The sequence below is a fragment of the Scleropages formosus genome, chromosome 16 (genome assembly GCF_900964775.1).
Source record: "Scleropages formosus chromosome 16, fSclFor1.1, whole genome shotgun sequence".
NCBI classification, from domain to species: Eukaryota; Metazoa; Chordata; class Actinopteri; order Osteoglossiformes; family Osteoglossidae; genus Scleropages; species Scleropages formosus.
Genome location: NC_041821.1, coordinates 16,566,105 through 16,584,730, shown reverse-complemented (window position 1 = coordinate 16,584,730; position 18,626 = coordinate 16,566,105). Strand labels below are relative to the sequence as shown.

The following is an 18,626-nucleotide window of genomic DNA, read 5'->3' as shown; positions in this document are numbered from 1 at the left end:
GAAGGGATTTCAAAAAGAATATATACATAAATCATAAAAATACAAAATTGACACATTAGCATTATTTGAGAGGGTATGAAACATAGATCTATTACATTTTATGTAAACTGGCTATATTCTGTTACAACTAGAAAAGATCTAAGCAATAATTATATAATTTTCCACTGAAGTAGCAGAATATATGCTGTGTTGTTGTTTTACAGCTTGGAACAGCAAAACTGTAGCTGGAAATATCAGAAATAATAATTTCAACATCAGTAAAGACTGACGCTGCGGGGGTGCGGTGGTGCAGCGAGCTTGGCCGGGTCCTGCTCTCTGGTGGGTCTGGGGTTCAAATCCTGCTTGGCGTACCTTGTGATGGACTGGCGTCCCGTCCTGGGTGTGTCCCCTCCCCCTCCAGCCTTGTGCCCTGTGTTGCTGGGATAGACTCACCTCAGGACAAGCAGTTGTGGACATTGTGTGAGTGTAAATACTGAAATCCTTCCTAAATTGTATCTTTTTAACAAACCTGCATAATACCTTACATTACTGTTTACTTTGATTACTTGATGCTTTTTTCTGAGTGCCTGTGATATGGCCTCCTGTACCTGTTGAATGCTTTCACTCACCATCAGGATGGCTTGACTTTGGGCGTGTGAACCTCAGAGCAGAAGTACTGCCAGTCATTCAGCAAATCAGCATTTAATTTGTGACAAAATAAGCACTTTCATCAGCAATACCTGGGGACCAAAAAAATGACTGCATTTGTGAAACATCCCAGAATAATCAGGATCTCTGCCAGTTTAATTTAAACTTATAAAATTGTAAGCAACACAGAAAGTAGTACAGCTAGATAATTGCTTAACACTGCTGCCTGAAATGTGTCTAGATTCTCATCTCAGATTCTTAGTTTTCTCGGTCAATAATATGATACGTTAAAAATGTGATAATGTGAGATGCATATGACGTATAGTTTATTAGTCCTATGCCAAAAAAGCTTAAGAGTAATTTGATGAGAGAATATAATATTTAAGGGTGATAAACATTGATTTAAAAAGTAAACTGCATATTAAAGACGATGGTCCAGCCACAATTTATCACTAATCCGAAATGCTCTTTTTGGCTATAGGGTTTTGAGAAGAATGAACAATCAGCTAACATATACGAAAAGGGACTAAACAAGAAGAATGTCCTACTTGTGTCCATTAATGTACTGTAAATAATGCTCACCTTTGGCTTTCGATATAAACTTATGTGGCTGTATTATGTTCACGGCTTTCGTCAGGATCAGCATAGTTCGTTCTACCATTATTCCGCTGTGTGGATCCACACTTGAGAGGTTTTCAGGCATCCATGAGTTATGCTTTGGGGGGAAAGCGGCAAGTAAGGGAAGCAGCAGAAACGTTTTTCAAGTCAAGACTTGAATTTAAATATGGATTAAAATTTTGGCCAAGGTGATTTTTTTTTTCGGTCCACACAGGTTTTCCCAGAAATGTTCACACCTGCAGCCACCCTCACTGACTGATGATATCACAAGAACCAATGAATAATTATGACAAACTGAGAAATTATTATGCTTCATGAGACTGCGCTCAGGGTTAAAAAGGAGCCGATCTCACATTCTGAATTAAATTACACAAATCATGTAGCAAGCCATTTCTGATGACTTTCTGGGTGCCCCACTCTGCCCGTATAAATTTTCCATACCTCCCTGCCAGACAGAAGGAACGAAAAGGCATAAGCTGATCTAGGTTTGTCAGCGGAAATCACAATCTGAGGATTGTGGGATTAAACTCAATCACAGATTTGTCAGTGTGGAGTTTGCAAACTCTCCTCGCTTATGATCTGTCAGTTCAGACAGTGAGAGATCATATGACTTGATCTGTTTATATCCAAACTCATCCCAGGACTAATTGTCCTCTCAAATCTCTTTTGACTGTGTCATGTCGTACTTCGGCAGATTTTTTTTTGTAAAGCGCAAGTAACCAAAGTTGTGGGATTATTTACAAGGCAGAGCAGCTCAGACCCATACCTGAATTTCATCTCATCGGGAACCTCGAGTCCAGCTGAATTCCTTCCAGTTTCCCTTTTCAACAGGCTCACATGCTTTCACATTCAGATAGTTGCCTGATTTATCCAAAAAATATCTGCAATGTTTGCTATCTTGTTGCCAATCACAGTGACTCAGCAACACCAGACACAAGCTGTAAACACCATGGTAGAGAGTTGAATTAATCCACTCCCACATTCCTTCTAGGGATTGGGTGGCACGGCGGGGTAAAGCTGGTGCCTCATAGCCCCTGCACTGCTTGATGAATGTGAGATTTGCATGTTATCCGTATGTTTGCACCCTGTACATATACATGAAAGAGGGTGATGGCTAATCATTTCTGCTCCCTCCTTGGCTTCAGAAGTCATGCACATGGTTGCTGGGGTAGCACGTAGTATCGTGGGGCAACAGCTAGCATAGTAACGTAGTGGTTAGAACTGCTGCCTTTGGGTCTGATGGCTAAGGTTAACTGAACTCCTATTGCCATCGAGAGAAGTACTTGCTCTAAAATCACTCCAGCAAAAATCACCCAGCTGTATAAACAGATAATCACTGAAAGCTCCCTTGGAGAAAACAATCTCAGATTCGTTTCTTTCACCCGTGCTGATAGTGCTAGTAAGAGGCTCCTTTACCATTGACTTGAATCAAAGAAATTTTGTAAGAAAGAGTGAAATATTGTAAGAGTGTGCTTTCGGAAAATAAAGAAAAAAGTGAAGGTTTTAGAAATTAAATTAGTGTTGTGTGCCTGTTTGAAACACATTCTTTCCTACTCTTTCTTACAGCTAGGGTGCACATACCTTTTTCGGTAGAAACAGCAGAGACATGGGCTGTGGGATGTAAAGACACCTCCCGTATATACAAAGCAAACAAGCGCACAGAGAGGGTAAATGTCAGTGCTCTGCTGCGCTCCTCCTTTCAACAAAAGTGTTGACATTGCCGTCAATAACAAGCTACACCCCCCCTTCCCACAGAACCCTCGCGGTTGTGCCCATTCCGTTTACCAGAGCAACGGACACGTTTCCACCCTGCCATGGAGACACGGGGTTCGTTCTGACAGCAAATCAAGGTCTGTCTCACACTGTCAGACCTCATTGGTTTTGGAATGTGACCCCTTATACCTGGCTGATGGGACACTTTTTCTACAAACCCTTCACCCACCTAAGCCTGAGGTTCCCTCTGTAAAAACAATACATGGACGACCCAAGCGATGAATCTTTCTTCCGCTAGAAAAGGGTAAGATTTCATCTGCATGACTCGTGCTAACTCTAGACGCCTTTTTAGAGAGTAGTATTTAAGCACACTTTTAAAATAGGGTTAGGGTTAGGGTGCGTAATTGCGTAAATGCTGCATTTTTCAACTTGCTTCATATGAGTGCATGTATTCAGAATCTCTCTGTGTTGCCGTTTCCATTATTATGCTGCTGTGACCATAAAAAATCCTTCATCCAGTCCTTCACCATTCATCAATTTCCCACTTTGTTCATTTAAATGAGGGCTGCTACATTACAATCACTGCATCGATCGCATCAACATTGTATGTACGGTATTACAAATAAAGGACTAAGGTGAAGTACATGGTTGACAGTGTGATATAACTAAGAATTAAAAGTAAATTATTTTTCACATGGGTGCCACAGTATGAAGCGGGTAGCGCTGATACCTGGACTACGGTTCTGATGCCGGTTTGATTCAAGTTCGGGCTGCGGAGTTTGCCGTTGCCCCGTCGTATTGATGTACGCGTGAGTGTGTGTCTGTGTGCGTGAGACTATCCCGTGGAGAAACGGCATCCCGTCTAGGGTGTACCATGTGTCACTTTCCATTACTTCCAGGGCAGACACTATACTACCATGATCCTGCATGAGACAAGTCGTTCCTGTTTTTCATATGTTTATTAATATGTTTACTTTGGAGACAGATTTAGCCAAGATATTTGACTATTTCATTTCTTCATACACTTCTACGATCACAGTATCTTTTTCCAGAAATAAAAATCCGGGAGCCCAGCTCCGTTATCCCTTCAGTTAACTTTCAACAGAGCAGCTCTTCCAACACGCTATTCAAATTTCCTTAATTATTAGTGCTTCAGTAACAAGCAACTGCATGAAAAACAAATCAACTGGGTACTCAAAATGCAAAAATCGCACTCATTTCTGGCTTTAGAACATAATGGCTGCAATTTTTCCTTAAAAAATGAATCTGTGTATTATTATACCACTCATCCAGCATATTTGTTTTTTATATTTCATTTTAATACAAAGCATTGCCAATGCAGTAGGAAAAAATTACTTATAATGGGTAAATCAGTTATAATGGGCAATTCTTTCACAATATACATGTCCATCACTGCCGTTAGCACTGTGTTTTTAAAGCGTCTCAGTGCTGGGGGTGTACATACCACATCAGTTGGTTACGCTCTCCCCTCTCAGCCCCACACACAGGCACACACACAGGGGGAGCTGAGGCAGTTCAGAGCATCCTACGACCACCTCATCTCTCCAAAGCGATGTGTTTCGCGTCCAAAGCCACCCAGAGAACCCCAGACTGTCATGGTGTTCACCACAACTTCCTTGTGATGCATGACTGCGAGGTGAGTGCCGCAGAGCGGGGTCTCGCTAACCATCGTGTCACCCCAGGGCTGGTTGTCTGGTTCGTCTGACAGCGAAACCCTGGATGTTGGCTTTTCTGCACACATTCAACGGAAATGGTCATTCACGGAGACCCTGCAAAGACTCTTGAGTCGTTCTGACGACGAACGCCCTTGAGCGAGGAAACCGAACGGTAAAAACCCACTAGTTACCTGACTGTTCAAACAGGTAAAAGTCACTTTGGATGACCAGAAACATGATACCACAATAGGAAACGTAGGGTTGCTGAAAACATCCCCGAGTGTCAGAACAGCGACGATGTAAACAACTGCCCATCAAAAACAGCACATGGTGAAAGTGACGGACTGCAAAGGCAGCCGGAGCCGTGCGGGGCCACACTGTGAGTGTGGTTCGAACTGCTGCCATGCCGCTAGGGTCCCCCCTGCCCTTCCAGAAGCTTCTCCAGCAGCCCCAGCTCTGCCTCCTGCCAAGCGCATTGGCAAGGTGGTGCCAAGGAGACTAAATTGGATGTGTGGAGGGTCTGGGTCCTGGGCGCAATCTCTCTGGGGCCAGAAGAGGCTCATGGGATAGAGAGCGAGCCCTTAGAATGGAGCATTCTCCAGCCCAACAGGGCACAACCTACACACTTGTTACAGTGAGTGCTGTTCTCACTGGTGTGTGGAAACACTGTGAGATTCTGGGTTGGGGTTTAACAATATGCTAAAACAGGTCAGTGCACAGGACAGGGCCCTTCTATCCCCCTCCACGCACCACATTGTTGGTGGTTTGCATCTTTGGCAAATAATGACGATCTAGTAAGTGTCAATGTGGTAACTAGAGAAGACATAATCTAGTTAAAGAGGGAGAACCAGGGTTCGAACCGGCATACTTGGAGGTCACAAGTTCGAATCCCATCTCCTGTCGCAGCCGATCGAGGCACTTACCCTAAAAAAACACCCAGCTGCGTAAATCACTGGAAGTATCTCAACTGTATCATGGCGCTTTGGAGAAAAGAATCAGCGAAATAAAAAAATGTCAAAATGTTCCTAATCCATGTGAAGCAAAGTTAGTCGAAAAAATAACCCCGAATGGAAATATTCTCCTTAGTAGAGGAGAATCAAACTAGTAAATAATAATGAGGATCATAGAGAATATTGGCGGTCTTCGTAGCTTGGGTAGACGGTTGAGGTGTCGGGTTGTTCGCCGAGCTTGGCGGTCGACTGGTGACGAAACGTTTGCAGCCTAAACGCCAAGCTCGGCGAACAACCGAACACCTCAGCAAATAATAATGTAAATGTATTCATCTGCCTTAGCTGAAGAAACTAAATAGGACACCGTAGGGACCTAGCCTTACAAAGTGAATAAAAATAAGCGTCTCTTTTACAGTCGGCGCAGAGAAGCGCTCAGCAGGGGAGAGTAGTGGGTGGTTCAAACGTGTCGAGTGTTTTGGGGGATGGGATTAGTCAACTTGCCCCTGTCTCCTCTTGCTTGGGATGTATCGGTGCAGGACACCCAGACGTCGCACCCGCCTCCGGGTTCTCCGCGCTCGGCTGTGAGTCACTTGTCAGTACACCGGCTCGGCTGTCGCCGCCGACTGTTTGTGCCCTCCGCGGTGCTGCGTCTCCGAGAAGCTCCGCGCTTTAAGCGCAACGCAGACAGCTCTCCTCTCGCTCGTTTCTTTTCCTGACATGAAGCATATTTGCTTGAAATGCCACAATTACGTTGCATTATATGACACTTTTCTCCAAAGCGACTTATAGTCGTTTACCCATTTATACAGCTGGGCAATTTTACTGGAGCCATTTAGGGTAAGTACCTTGCTCAAGAGCATCGCGCATGGAGGTGGGATTCAAACCCACAATCTCTGGGTCCAAGAGCAGCAGTTCTAAGCACTACGCTACCATCTGTCCTGCATACTGGTAGATTGTCAGGCCAAAGAGGAAAGTGGCTCCGTTCAGGAACGCTGTCCGCTCCTGCAATACGGCAATCGCTGGCGTAACTGTTCCTCAAATACTCCTCACAGCAGGCCCCATAATTTAGAGAATTAAAGGAGCACAAAAGTCAAAAAAAAAAAAATTAATCGGTGGGAGGGTATCGGGATTTGTCTATCCTGTGTCTTATGCACCTACTTGAAAGATGAACCTCGGTGCAGCAAGCGGTAGGTAACGAACTAGGTTTGCTTGAGACTTTCACGTCTGCAGCTATGTCTCCTTCTCTTAATGTAATGCATAAATTGTACTTTTGCTGAGATGTACGTCGCTTTGGACAAAAGCATCTGCTAAATGAATAAATGTAAAATGTAAATGTAAAGTGGAAAAAAAACACACACCCCAGGATTTGGAGAAGTACAAAGGGCACTCCGGAACACATCTGAGCAACGTGTTTGTCGTTTCCTCCACGTGGCTTGCTGTTGCGCGCTGCGTGCGGCGCTTCCTTTGTCTTGCGTGAACCAGAACCCCGGGAGGAGGGCGCTCGTCTGTGCTCGACGGCAAGGACGCCTGTCGGGTTCGAGGGAGACGCCGTGGACAACGAAAAGAAGTGCGCCCACCCCGACCGCAACAGTGCGCAAAGGGCTACTCTTGCCATCCACAAAATACTAGTAGATTATCAGCCCAAGGGATCATAGTACAAAGGCAAAGAGTGACATTAGCACACACACACACACACACACATTTTCAGAACCGCTTGTCCCATAGGGGGTCACGGGAAACCGGAGCCTAACCCAGCAACTCAGGGAGTAAGGCCGGAGGGGGAGGGGACACACCCAGGACGGGACACCAGTCCATCGCAAGGCACCCCAAGCGGGACTCGAACCCCAGACCCACCGGAGAGCAGGACCAGGCCAAACTCGCTGCACCACCGCGCCACCCCATGTGAAAAATATTTTCAATAAAAAAAATTCACATTTTCACACACATTAGCATTTTTTAAATTGCAAGCTATAGTTTGAGTATAAACCTCGGGCAGTTCCAGCACAATATCAATCCATGCCTCGATGCGTGTTGTGTTCACGCGGCCCCTGCACCGGTCCCCTTCCCTGACTCCGAAACACGGTTCTCGTGGTAGAGGCCATTTGTCAACTCGGATCGACCCTGGCAAAGACGACGACCTCCACACATCACCTGCGCTCCACCGGTGGATTCCCGCCATTCGGCATTTCGCTTTAGTTCCGCACCCCCCGGAGGACCTTGCAGCCAAACAGGCGCAAAAACAGCACAAAATAATTACCGGCAAAACATGACGGTATCGCAGGGACAGGCTTTGCTACAAACTCGATGCCTCCCTCCTCGTGATACAGTGGTGGTTTTTCTCTCGTGCGTTTTCTCGAAATGATGGCTTTTGCGATTAGCCAAGTGTGATGTTACGCAACAGATTGGAATAAAATATGAGTGTAAACACAAAGGGCTGGATGAGAAACACCTCCGTTTGCACGTACAGCACATACGGCAGCAGCACAATTATATACATAACAATATCCTCGTACGCAAAAAATGACCAGCCGTCGCCCCAAGTGGGTCTTTACCCTGTACCCTACGAAAAGACCTCACCTCAGTTATTTTGTTAAAATATTCAGCTCAGTTAATACACACGCGGTCTGAAGCAGCTTGTCCCGAGCGGGGGTCGCGGCGAGCCGGAGCCTAACCCGGCAACACGGGGCGTAAGGGACACACCCAGGGTGGGACGCCAGTCCATCACAAGGCACTCCAAGCGGGACTCGAACCCCAGACCCACCGGAGAGCAGGACCCGGCCAAACCCGCCACACCACCGCGCCTCCACACCCCTCAATTAATAGGCCTGATCAAATACAACGTAAATTACAATGGACAAGACTGTCTGCCGAATAAAAATTACCCGTATTAACTGTACTGTAGAATCACGTGGCTGCATCCAGGTCTTCCCTGCTGATGTAATGCACTCATTTTTCTCAGAGATACATCACTTTGGAGAGTAGCGTCTGCAAAATGAAGAAATGCAAATGTAAAAATCTCACTGGAACAATCCGTGGTGCCAACCGGTGCCGTCGGGCCAAGCTCGTAAGTGGGCTTGGGGCTCTGGAAGGCAAGATGGTAACGGAACGGAGCGAAACAGCAGCAATTGAAGCAAACGCGCAAGCGAATCTTATTAAATGCTGCGCTTCTGGTCAGCGTCACCTCTATTTAAGAGTTCTTTACCCTTCCGTGGAGCACATGCTGCCAGCAGACAGTGTGAGCAATTTACAGCTCTTATTGCGCAGGAAACCGCCTAGGCTGCAAACATCAAGAACTCTTTCTGCCGCTTTGACGCACGCAGCCCTCCAGCGAGCGCTGTCTTTTTCACGTGATGCTGGAGGCCGCGTCGCCTCGCACTCCACTTACCGCCTTGGCAACCACTTCTCAAACTCTCTACCCTTGGCAACCATTATAGGTTCTGCTGCCGAAAGAGTGCCCACAAGATGTTGCTGCGATGGCCGTAATGCTAAAATTCAACTGCCTAGCAACGAAAAACGGGCGGTATCACGCACCGATCGACGCCGGCCAATCTTCTTGGCTACCGATGCAGAAACGCAGGCGTCCTACGCGGCGCTGGAGCTCGCCTACATGATCCCTCACTGCACAGAGCAGAGGCCGCATTCCAAGTGCCTTCAGTTCACCTTCCTGTGCTCCGAACAAAGGCACCAGCTCACTTTATACGCGTCGTAAGAGCACGTGATGATCGAACTGTCCATCTGTAACAGTTTCTCAGTTTGCCTGACATTTTTATCCCAAGTGTTTTGTTAAAAAAAAAAAAAAAAAACAGCAGGCAGATTACTCTGTAGCTGTGATTTGTAGGATGCATAACAACACACTGTAAAGAGAGTTACACCGGGTCCATTGGTAAAACACAATACGGAGTTTCCCCCAGTACTGCCTCCAGCTGTACGGTGATGCCACCCTGGTAAATAGAGCAGAAAGCCTGATCTCAACCAAACCAACACAGCAATCATAACAATCTTTGGATTGGAGCAGCAAGGTGGTGCAGTGGGTAGCGCTGCTACCCCCAGCGCCTGGGATGTTTGGGCGTACGATGAAATCCAACTCAGTCTGCGAAGTGTCGGTATGCTCCCCATCCCCACGTCTTCCAATATCCTCCGGGCGCTCAAGTTTCCTCCCATAGTCCGAAGTCCACCTGATATGTTTATTAAAAAAGGTGTGTGTTTGTGTGCATGCATATACACACACACAGTATATATGAAAAATGCACATCTAAATTGAAGTGCATGTCATCTCTATCACTGCTCCAGTGACACTTGTGGTTGTTCTCTATTGCCCTTCTGGCTGCTTCCTGGATGACCATGACATCCTGAGCTCTCTCCCAAAGGATAACGCTCCATTTGATTCTCCTGGGTAACTTCAACCTGCATGTCAAGGACATTCATCCAAGCAACCTTCTGTCACTCAAGCAGTCCTTCGATCTCTCAGTCCCAGTCCCCTGCTAAACGCAGAGCCAGCAATCGTTTTACCTGGAATGTCAAGGACATGGGTTATGTAGTTTTGAAAGGAAGTTAATTATTCATAAAAAAAAAAAAAAAACTACTAATCACTTTACTGCAAGAAACCCACCTTCACCCAACAGAACGAAAGAGACCGGGTTGGTCAAGCGCTGGACAGGTTTATTTTTCTTCATTTAGCTCTAACGAAAGAGGCACTGTTATTCTAATTAATAACAATATCCCTTTTATTCTCCATTATCAACAAGAGGACCCAGGTGAGAGGTTCATCTTCATTTCTGGAGAACATTTCACACTTCATTGATCAATGAACAGCCTTACAATGTCTTTCACTAGGTGAAAGACTTCAAAGTACATCATGAAACAGAGTATGCTCATCTGTAGGCAAATGACTGTTGCTACATGCCAAGAATAGAATTAATATGGGAACTTGTATCTCTCATCCATCCATTTTCAATAACTGCTAGTTCAGTGCAGGGCTGCAGCATTCTAGAGTTTATGTTAGAAGTACAGGGCATGGGGGAGGGTACACTCTTGATAGGACACCAGTCCATTACTGTGCAGTCACAGACTAAAGGCAATTCAGTCACCAGTTTGCCTGAAACCCATGCCTTTGGACTGTGAGGAAACCAGAGTACCTAGAAGAAAGGCAGAGAACACGCAAACTCCAGACTGAGCCAGATGAATATCCACAGTTAGAGAGTTGTGTGCCATTGGTACTACTCGCTTCCCCCCAGTGCCACCTGAGAACATATCCTGAACACTGTACATTGTCTGTGTATGGAAGGACATGTAACAGACATTGATGCAGAAATGTAGGCAGACTGGTTATTTATAATGTATTAAAGTATATATATATATATATGTACGTAATTCGTTATAAATGATTGGCTTACGTTCCCAAAGAGCACAGCAGTAAGTGCCAAGTACATAAGGACAGTTTTTCTCTGTACTGCCAACAGGAATACATTATTCTTTCCCATTTTCCAATAAACAGAGCATCTAGATTTAGGGTTTATAGCATTTTAGGCAAGTGTTGGGTAGCAAACTGTGGCCACAGGTAACGAGGTCAGTAAGGAAGAGCTGCTACGATGGTCACTTCATTCTCTGTGACCATAGCGTTAGTTGCAGTGAGTTGTACTCTGATAAGTTTATGTCCCGTCCTTCTTACCCTTGCTGCTATTTAGATACAATTCCATATACGCTTTTTTTCAGCAGCTGTTCACATGCCCCCAGCCTAAAGAACACTTTGGTCATGAACCACAAAGGGTGTAAGATGGAGAAAGCTGTGTTTTTGTGACTTGCTGTGAAGTGCTGGGATTTAACTGCATTCACTCACATTTTATTCTTTGCAACCTTCGCTCAGTGACACAGAATATATATACCCAACCACCCATCAATGGTTATGGTACTCATTTTTGAAGTCAAAAAGCATAAAATTAAAATAAACCATATTTTCAAGCATGCAAATTGCAAAGAAAGCTTTCAAAGTTGTTAAATCACAACTACTGTGCTGAAAACACCCAATACTTGTCTGAGCAAAAGAGCTTTGTCTTGAGCAAAGAAAAGGCCACACATACCGGAACCAGCCTCACGAGTTTCATCTAAAACAACAATGCTACAGCAGTAACTGGGGGGGAAGATTCAGGACATGAGACCAATCATAAAAAAATGACACAATGGTGGATAAAGCAAGGCATTGCCAACTTCTAGCTTCACTGCACACTTCTGCCAGCTATTTTCCAACTGTAATACTTACCCATGAAGTCATCCTGCATACCTGCCATAACTGGTTGTGGAGGGGTTTATAACATGGTGAGTCTTTAATTACAGAAAGTATCAGAGAGGCCATTTTTATTCTTAAATCACAGTCTTATTACACACAAATTTAAATGTGTATGTAAGGTCTCTGTATATACAGACAGACTGAATGAGGCCAATCCTGTGAATACTGCCCAAAACAAAAATAAAGGTGCTTCATATTTGTAAACAGTAGTGCAGCTCACAGCTCCTTAATGATGAAAACAAACATTCTTTAGCCATATCTATGAAATTTTCCTGCATCACAAAAACAGCATTGTCATATCTGAGTGGCAATATCCCACAGCAAACACATTCTGTTTTCTTTTTGCATGCTTGTGATAAACAGTATTCATTGCAAAAAAAAAAAAAAAAAAAAAAAAAAAATCAAGGGGCACACACTTAAAATTGAAAGCTAACAGCTCCCTCTACAGGAAGGTGTTTACCTCTGCGACACAATAGTGTCATCAATTATGACTCAGAAGTTTTTCTACAGGGTAAAATTTAATTTAGTATACAGATATACAAAAGCCCCCCGTTGTGATTTCTGTAATGCTATACAACCAATGGAGTATTCTGAATCCAAAAGAGGCAAAAAGGCTTTTATTTTTTTCTTTATTGTAACATTAACAAAAAAAATTTTATTATGTGCCAATAGGAACTTTATAAAATTAACCTCTAGAAGAAATCCTCTTTCGTTGGTTGCGTAGACAAACAACTTCATTTCTAAAAGAAGTGCCTCGTTTCATAAAAAGCCTTTAGTCGTCTCTGCCTGGGCTCTTGCTCCTACGAGGACTCGCTGACCGGGAACGGCTGAAACAAAAAAACAAACATTTGCCAATTAACTTCTACCCAATTTCACACCAAGCCCAAGTTAGTAATCTTAACTGCACGTCAGCTGTTATAGAAATACTTACCTTCGTTTAGGGGGTGAAGATCTAGACTTCGAACGACTGCAGAAGAAATACAAAGTTTGGTAGTTCATACTTTAAAGTAAGTGGAAGCTCATGCACTAGTTAGTTTATTACAAAGACAGGCAGAAGTGTGCGTGCGGGCGTTTATGAAACCTTATAATAAAAACTTCCAAAACACCAAAACAGAAGTGTAATACTGAGATAATGCTCACCTCCTCGCAGGTGATCCAGACCTGGATCTGTCAGCAGAGCCAGACCTGAGATACACAGTTTATTTTAATTACTCTGAACATTTTCTACATGACTATTTCAGTCAAACAATGTTAAAAGTTTAGCGAGCAGGGGTAAGTCACAAAAGCAAATAATAAGCCTTTATAAAATAGTTAATAATTTACCTGCTCCTGGGACGAGAACCAGATCGGGACCTTGACCTAGATCTAGACCTTGATCGAGACCTAAAACAACAGTAATAATTAAAAAATGACAAAAACACACACAGAGCCTCATTATTTTTTCCAAATGGCCAAATTGTCCTACCTAGATCTTTTGGGTGTTCCAGACCTAGATCTCCTCGGAGAAGCAGAGCGTGATCTGCGAGGAGAAATGGATCTTGACCTGAAAACGCAAAGGATTAGTGTATAAATACATAATTCATAAAAAAATAAAGGTAAACATTCTGTAACATTGTTTTTCCCCACATAAAATTCTTGGAATGTGCATAAAACAGCACTCACCTCCTGCTCCGGCTCCGGCTGCGTGAGCGGGAGTACCTCCTCCCACGGGATCTGGAGTGAGATCTAGATCTAGACCTGGATCTGGACCTGGACCTGGACCTGACCACATCCAGAATGAAACAGATCAGCAGGCTCCAATAACAGTTGGGAAGTCAAGACACTGTCTCAGTCTACACCTGTTCCTAGTACAACTACAATACTGGCTCACTGTCACTGGCTCAAGTATTCACATAAAATAATGTATCACAATTAACATTAAGAATAGAAAATAGAATGATTCTGTAAACATTACTCAAGTCTGTACATACATAAGCTCTGCATAAAGCAGAAATGCCAATCTCAGAAGTAAAATAAAGTGATACATTACATTATTCTTACAGTTTTCTTTCAAGGAAATAAAAAACACATTAATTGGTACTTGAAATAAACCTTGCAAGTTTGCAGGTCGACCCTCTTTGGACCAAGGTCTAGCAGATCTAGAAGTATCTATCAGCCGATCTCTGCATCTAGTCGTGTTCTTCGATCTAACGATGATCGCACTGACAGCCAAATTGCTTGATTGAGGCTTGATAGGTGTCAGGAGGTTTTTCTAGACGGGACTGCGGTCAACCCCAGGGTCGTTCCTCTTTATAAACCGTGGCCCGATTGGTAGCCAAATTGATTGCAACGGCGATCGTCTGGTGTCGAGCAAATTTTCTGCCCCCCCCCTCCCGCTACGAAATCTTAAGATGCAGCTAGGAGTGGCAGGCGCTCGGGGGGAGGGGGGGTCTGGCCTCTTATGCTGATCACCTCAAGGTCTAGGAGGATCAAAAGTGTGGAATTTGCTAGAAGCCTCATGAAATCGTAAAGGCTTGCGACACTCTGAGTCAAAGGAAGAAACCTGAAAGGTTTTGACCAGGTGCATTGTTAATATTGCAACAACAATTCAAGAAAAAAATGTTGTCACATTAAAAAAGTCAAACATTAAATCAAAACTACACAACAGCAACAAGTAAAAAAAGCCTAAATACACTGCTTTTCAACATACAATTTCAGCTATGCATGTTACATTATAGTTAACAGTACCATTCATTAAGAATAAGCAGCAAGGGTTTGACAGATGAAGAACATGTTCTGTCAGATGACGTTACCTGCTCCTCCGCCGTCGACTGTAGCGGTGGCAGTCATAGGCATAGTGCCCCTTCTCACCGCACTCATAGCACCTGTCATTAGGATCAAAGGGTCGGCGGGTGGGAGGACGGTCATAGCGAGACCGCCTCGGCATTCCAGTGGACAGCTCAACCCGAACTCGAGAACCACAAAGAACCCTAAAACAAAAAACAATCGGCTTCTTTTAATAACAACAATGAAAGAAAACCTGAGCAAAGCAATTCACAAATGTGTCCCTCAAAGTTATTTAGGATACTTATTATCTGATCCATATTTAAAAGAGGACCAGAAGCCATTAAATATAACATACAAGCTTCCCTCACTGAATGAGCACAATTTTTATACGCCTTCAAAACATCAACATGTAGTTAAATTAAGTAATGCACAATGGCCATTAAAGAAAGTATGATCTCTAAAGAAAAACCAAGAGATTAGAAAATAAATATTTAACTTGCAGAGTTCAAAACAAATCTTAAATCCAAAAGAAACCTCTGGCTGAGTTTCAATAGCTCAATACTCTCAATAAAACAATCACGATCATGCACTCACTTGCCATCCAGGCCACGAACAGCATCTTCTGCATCTCTGGGATCTTCAAACTCCACAAAGGCAAACCCCGGAGGATTCCTGGCAATCCACACTGTTCTCAGGGGTCCATAGTAGCCAAATGCTCGCTCTAGTTCTCCTTTTCCTGCACCTGTCCCCAGGTTGCCCACATACACCTTTGTCTCTGGAAGAAAGTAGTGTGAATCTGTAAAAAAGTTTACCCTAAAGTTTTACAACAATGAGCTTCAACTTCACTAAATACGCTGACTGCAATTACATTACACTAAATTTATGTTTATTTTGAGGCCGCAGAGAAGGCATCTAGCTGGCTATGGACCAGGAGAGGTGGGCAAAGGGTTCAAAGTGCTACCTGGGGACAGGCAGGGGTCTGATTAACCCAGTCATGTGGGCAAGGGTGTCTGATGTGGAAAGACCCAAAACACCTACTGACACCAAGTTGCATCACTAGATGTGCCGTATAAATGAAATTAGCTATGTATTCCCTCCTTTCATCAAAGTTAAATTACAGAGGTCACCATTTTGCAGTTATTTTAATCTCTGGGGTGTTGAAACATAGTTTAACATAAATCTATTTATGGGACGTGGAACCAAAATATTGATTTCTGTGGTTTACAGCTGTCCGAATACAACAAAGGACATTTTGTGAATCGCAATCATTGTCCCTGGTCTGAATTGGTTACTTTAAAAATATGCAAAGTACACAGAAAACTAACAAATATATAAACAGATAATGAAAGTAAACATTATTTCTAACAGCAGCTATTAAAATCACGAATAGCAATCACAAACCATTTTTCATTCATACTCTGGGAAAGCCCCATGTATGTCACTTTTATTTAAGATTTAATTAATTTTAATGGAACCCTTGGCTGAATAAACAGCTTATTTCAAATTACTAAAATAAAACAACTGATGATCTTGATGCAATCTGCATTCCTTGGTTAACAACATTGTAACACTGGAGGACAAGCAAACAACTCGCTGGATAACATGCAAATATTTGACAATACAACAGGTATTGCATTGTTCTTAGGCCTTAATTTAAACAATTCACTCAATACTTTAAAGAGAGTGAAATAAAAATTATGGCCCAAAACAAAAATAAAATTTTTTAATATCTGATACGCAGGATATTCCAGAATATTGAGTCCTTGAGTAAAGGATTCTTCCTCAACAGTACAATTAATTTAAAAAAAGATAAGTAGAACACAACCCAGCTGAAACAGAAAACAGCAGCGAGGGGTCGCTAGGACCAGGAGCTACTCACACACACACGCTTGCTGAAGCTGCTTGTCCCAAGCGGGGTTGCAGCGAGCCAGAGCCTAACCCGGCAACACAGGACGTAGGCTGGAGGGGGAGGGGGCACACCCAGGACGGGATGCCAGTCCATCACAGGGCACCCCAAGCGGGACTCGAACCCCGGGCCTGCCCGAGAGCAGGACCCGGCCAAACCCGCTGCACCACCGCACCCCCCCAGGAGCTATCGCTGTACACAATTCTTGGACTAACTTTCAGAATGGATGTGATGCAAATGGGACACGTGCAGGTAAAGCAGACATTCCAGTTCAGGAAGGAATCCCAACGTGTAGTATCATATGCATATTCTTCTATGGTACTGTCCTTCAAAACAGACAAAGGTCTAAACTACAGCTTTCAATAGGGAAATGTAAGCCAATAGAATATAAGGGGCCATGTAAACATAACCAGTCACAGTGCCTGCAAAAGCTAAATGATTCTTACAGAAAATATTAACTGCTTGGGTATATGCTTTATAAGAAACAATTTCCTTTGGAATCAGTAAAGCTTTCATCCATTTAATGAGTTATTTAGCCGACATCTTTGCCCCGAAAATAATTACAATATCAGTTTTTGCTACTTGCAGTGACTTATTCATTTATCTATCTCACTTATTTTACTGGAGTAGGTACTGTGGGCGTGAAAATTCAAACCTGGGTCTCTGACTACAAGGCTGGGGCTCTAAGTGCTATGATAATTACTACCCTATTTTGGCAAAAAAAAAGTTCAAACTACTGACATTAGCATCTTCTTTATAATAAAACACTATTCTGCTGTTACACACTCAAGTCATTCAAATGAATGAAATTCCAAATGGAAAGATGTCAACTGATGCTTACAGCGTGAAATGTGTTCGGCTTTTGCGCGTGAATTTTAAGTTAAAAATGAGAACAACAAAAGACTGATCGTGCCCGTCTTTAGTCCGATTTGGAGAGATCGGGACTGGCAGCACAGCCCATCACGACACAACATTGCCCTCTTCTCCTTAACAATAAGCAGGACATAAAATTATCCTGCAGGTTATTTATTTAAAAAAGAAAAAAAAAAAAAAAAAAACAGCTATGAAGGTTTCACGCACACAATGTGCTGCATGATAATATTCATTTGAAATCACAGCAGGAAAAAAAATGTATCTGGACTTTCCAGTGACAAGCCAAGGTTTCCCTGAACTTAAAAACGACAATAATAATACCTGATGGTGATGCTCTTCCACATGATGATTTTTCACGTTGAGCTCCTTCAACTGAAGAAGCCGGCACTGATTAGCACAACCAGGTCATTTATAATTAGAGAGCAGCTCAAGTCAAGGTACCTACTGAGTGAGGAGGCAGGGCGCTCACTGCACGAGGAGGCCAAGGCGGAAGAACAGCGGCAGCTCTAACCGCTACGCCGCCTGGCCTGCTGCCCAAGTACAACACAAACAAACTGAGTTCCTAACTAAGCCACGTGTTCGAAGCGCGAGCAAAGGAAACCACACAACTATAGCAAAACACGAATATATCCTAGCGACGCGACACAACGCGATAAAAAAAATGACACAGCAACCTGCCTGCCTGGTAATGGTAAAAATCGGCGTTTTAGTCACGTTTCATTAACTTAGGCTAAGCTAGCCAGCTAGCTACCGCTAGCCTAGCCTAGCGTGAAGTAAATCTCGTCGGTCATCCTAATTCAATTATTGTTAAGGAGACGACTGATTCCATAGTGCAAACCCCTGAAAGCTCACGTACTGTGTGCAACATACAGACAACATCCGTAATTTGCTCGCAGTCATTGATTCATGTAACGCGGCCGAGTCGAAGGACGAGAACCGCGCCATTACTACTCGACTACCGCGCGCGCTACCCACCCACTCCGTATATTACCGCTTTAATTAAACTTTTTTAGTTGATAAAATAAAGCGGCATTACCCTGACGATAACAATGTTTCATTTCGCTTGTACATTCGCTTAATTAACTTACCGCCTCCGTACCGCCCATGCCGAGACATGATATTAAGTATAAACAGCAGCTACACGCGCTGACGCTTCCTCCACAGCAACGGTTCAACCCGCTGAACCTTCTGCGCATGTTCACAAGCAAGAGGAA

General features: G+C 43.6%; 1 protein-coding gene across 1 annotated transcript; it reads right to left on the bottom strand.

Moving 5' to 3' along the window:
* Positions 1-11,717: 11,717 nt before the first annotated feature.
* LOC108933795 (serine/arginine-rich splicing factor 7-like) lies at positions 11,718-18,591 on the bottom strand. Its single transcript, XM_018751125.2, has 9 exons — positions 18,501-18,591; positions 15,228-15,408; positions 14,660-14,836; positions 13,530-13,628; positions 13,333-13,410; positions 13,191-13,250; positions 13,008-13,052; positions 12,799-12,834; positions 11,718-12,694 (listed from the first exon to the last, which is right to left on the bottom strand). Exons 1-9 carry the CDS (start codon positions 18,526-18,528, stop codon positions 12,640-12,642), a joined length of 759 nt encoding a protein of 252 aa, XP_018606641.1. The 5' UTR covers positions 18,529-18,591; the 3' UTR covers positions 11,718-12,639.
* Between the last annotated feature and the right edge of the window lie 35 nt (positions 18,592-18,626).

Excerpts from the sequence above, each read along its gene's own strand:
- LOC108933795 (XM_018751125.2), bottom strand. The coding sequence starts at position 18,528 with ATGTCTCGGCATGGGCGGTACGGAGGCG. Across the intron at positions 14,837-15,227 it reads GTTCGTGGCCTGGATGGCAA|GGTTCTTTGTGGTTCTCGAG; the intron begins GTGAGTGCATGA and ends TTTTTGTTTTAG. Across the intron at positions 13,629-14,659 it reads AGTCGACGGCGGAGGAGCAG|GTCCAGGTCCAGGTCCAGAT; the intron begins GTAACGTCATCT and ends GGATGTGGTCAG.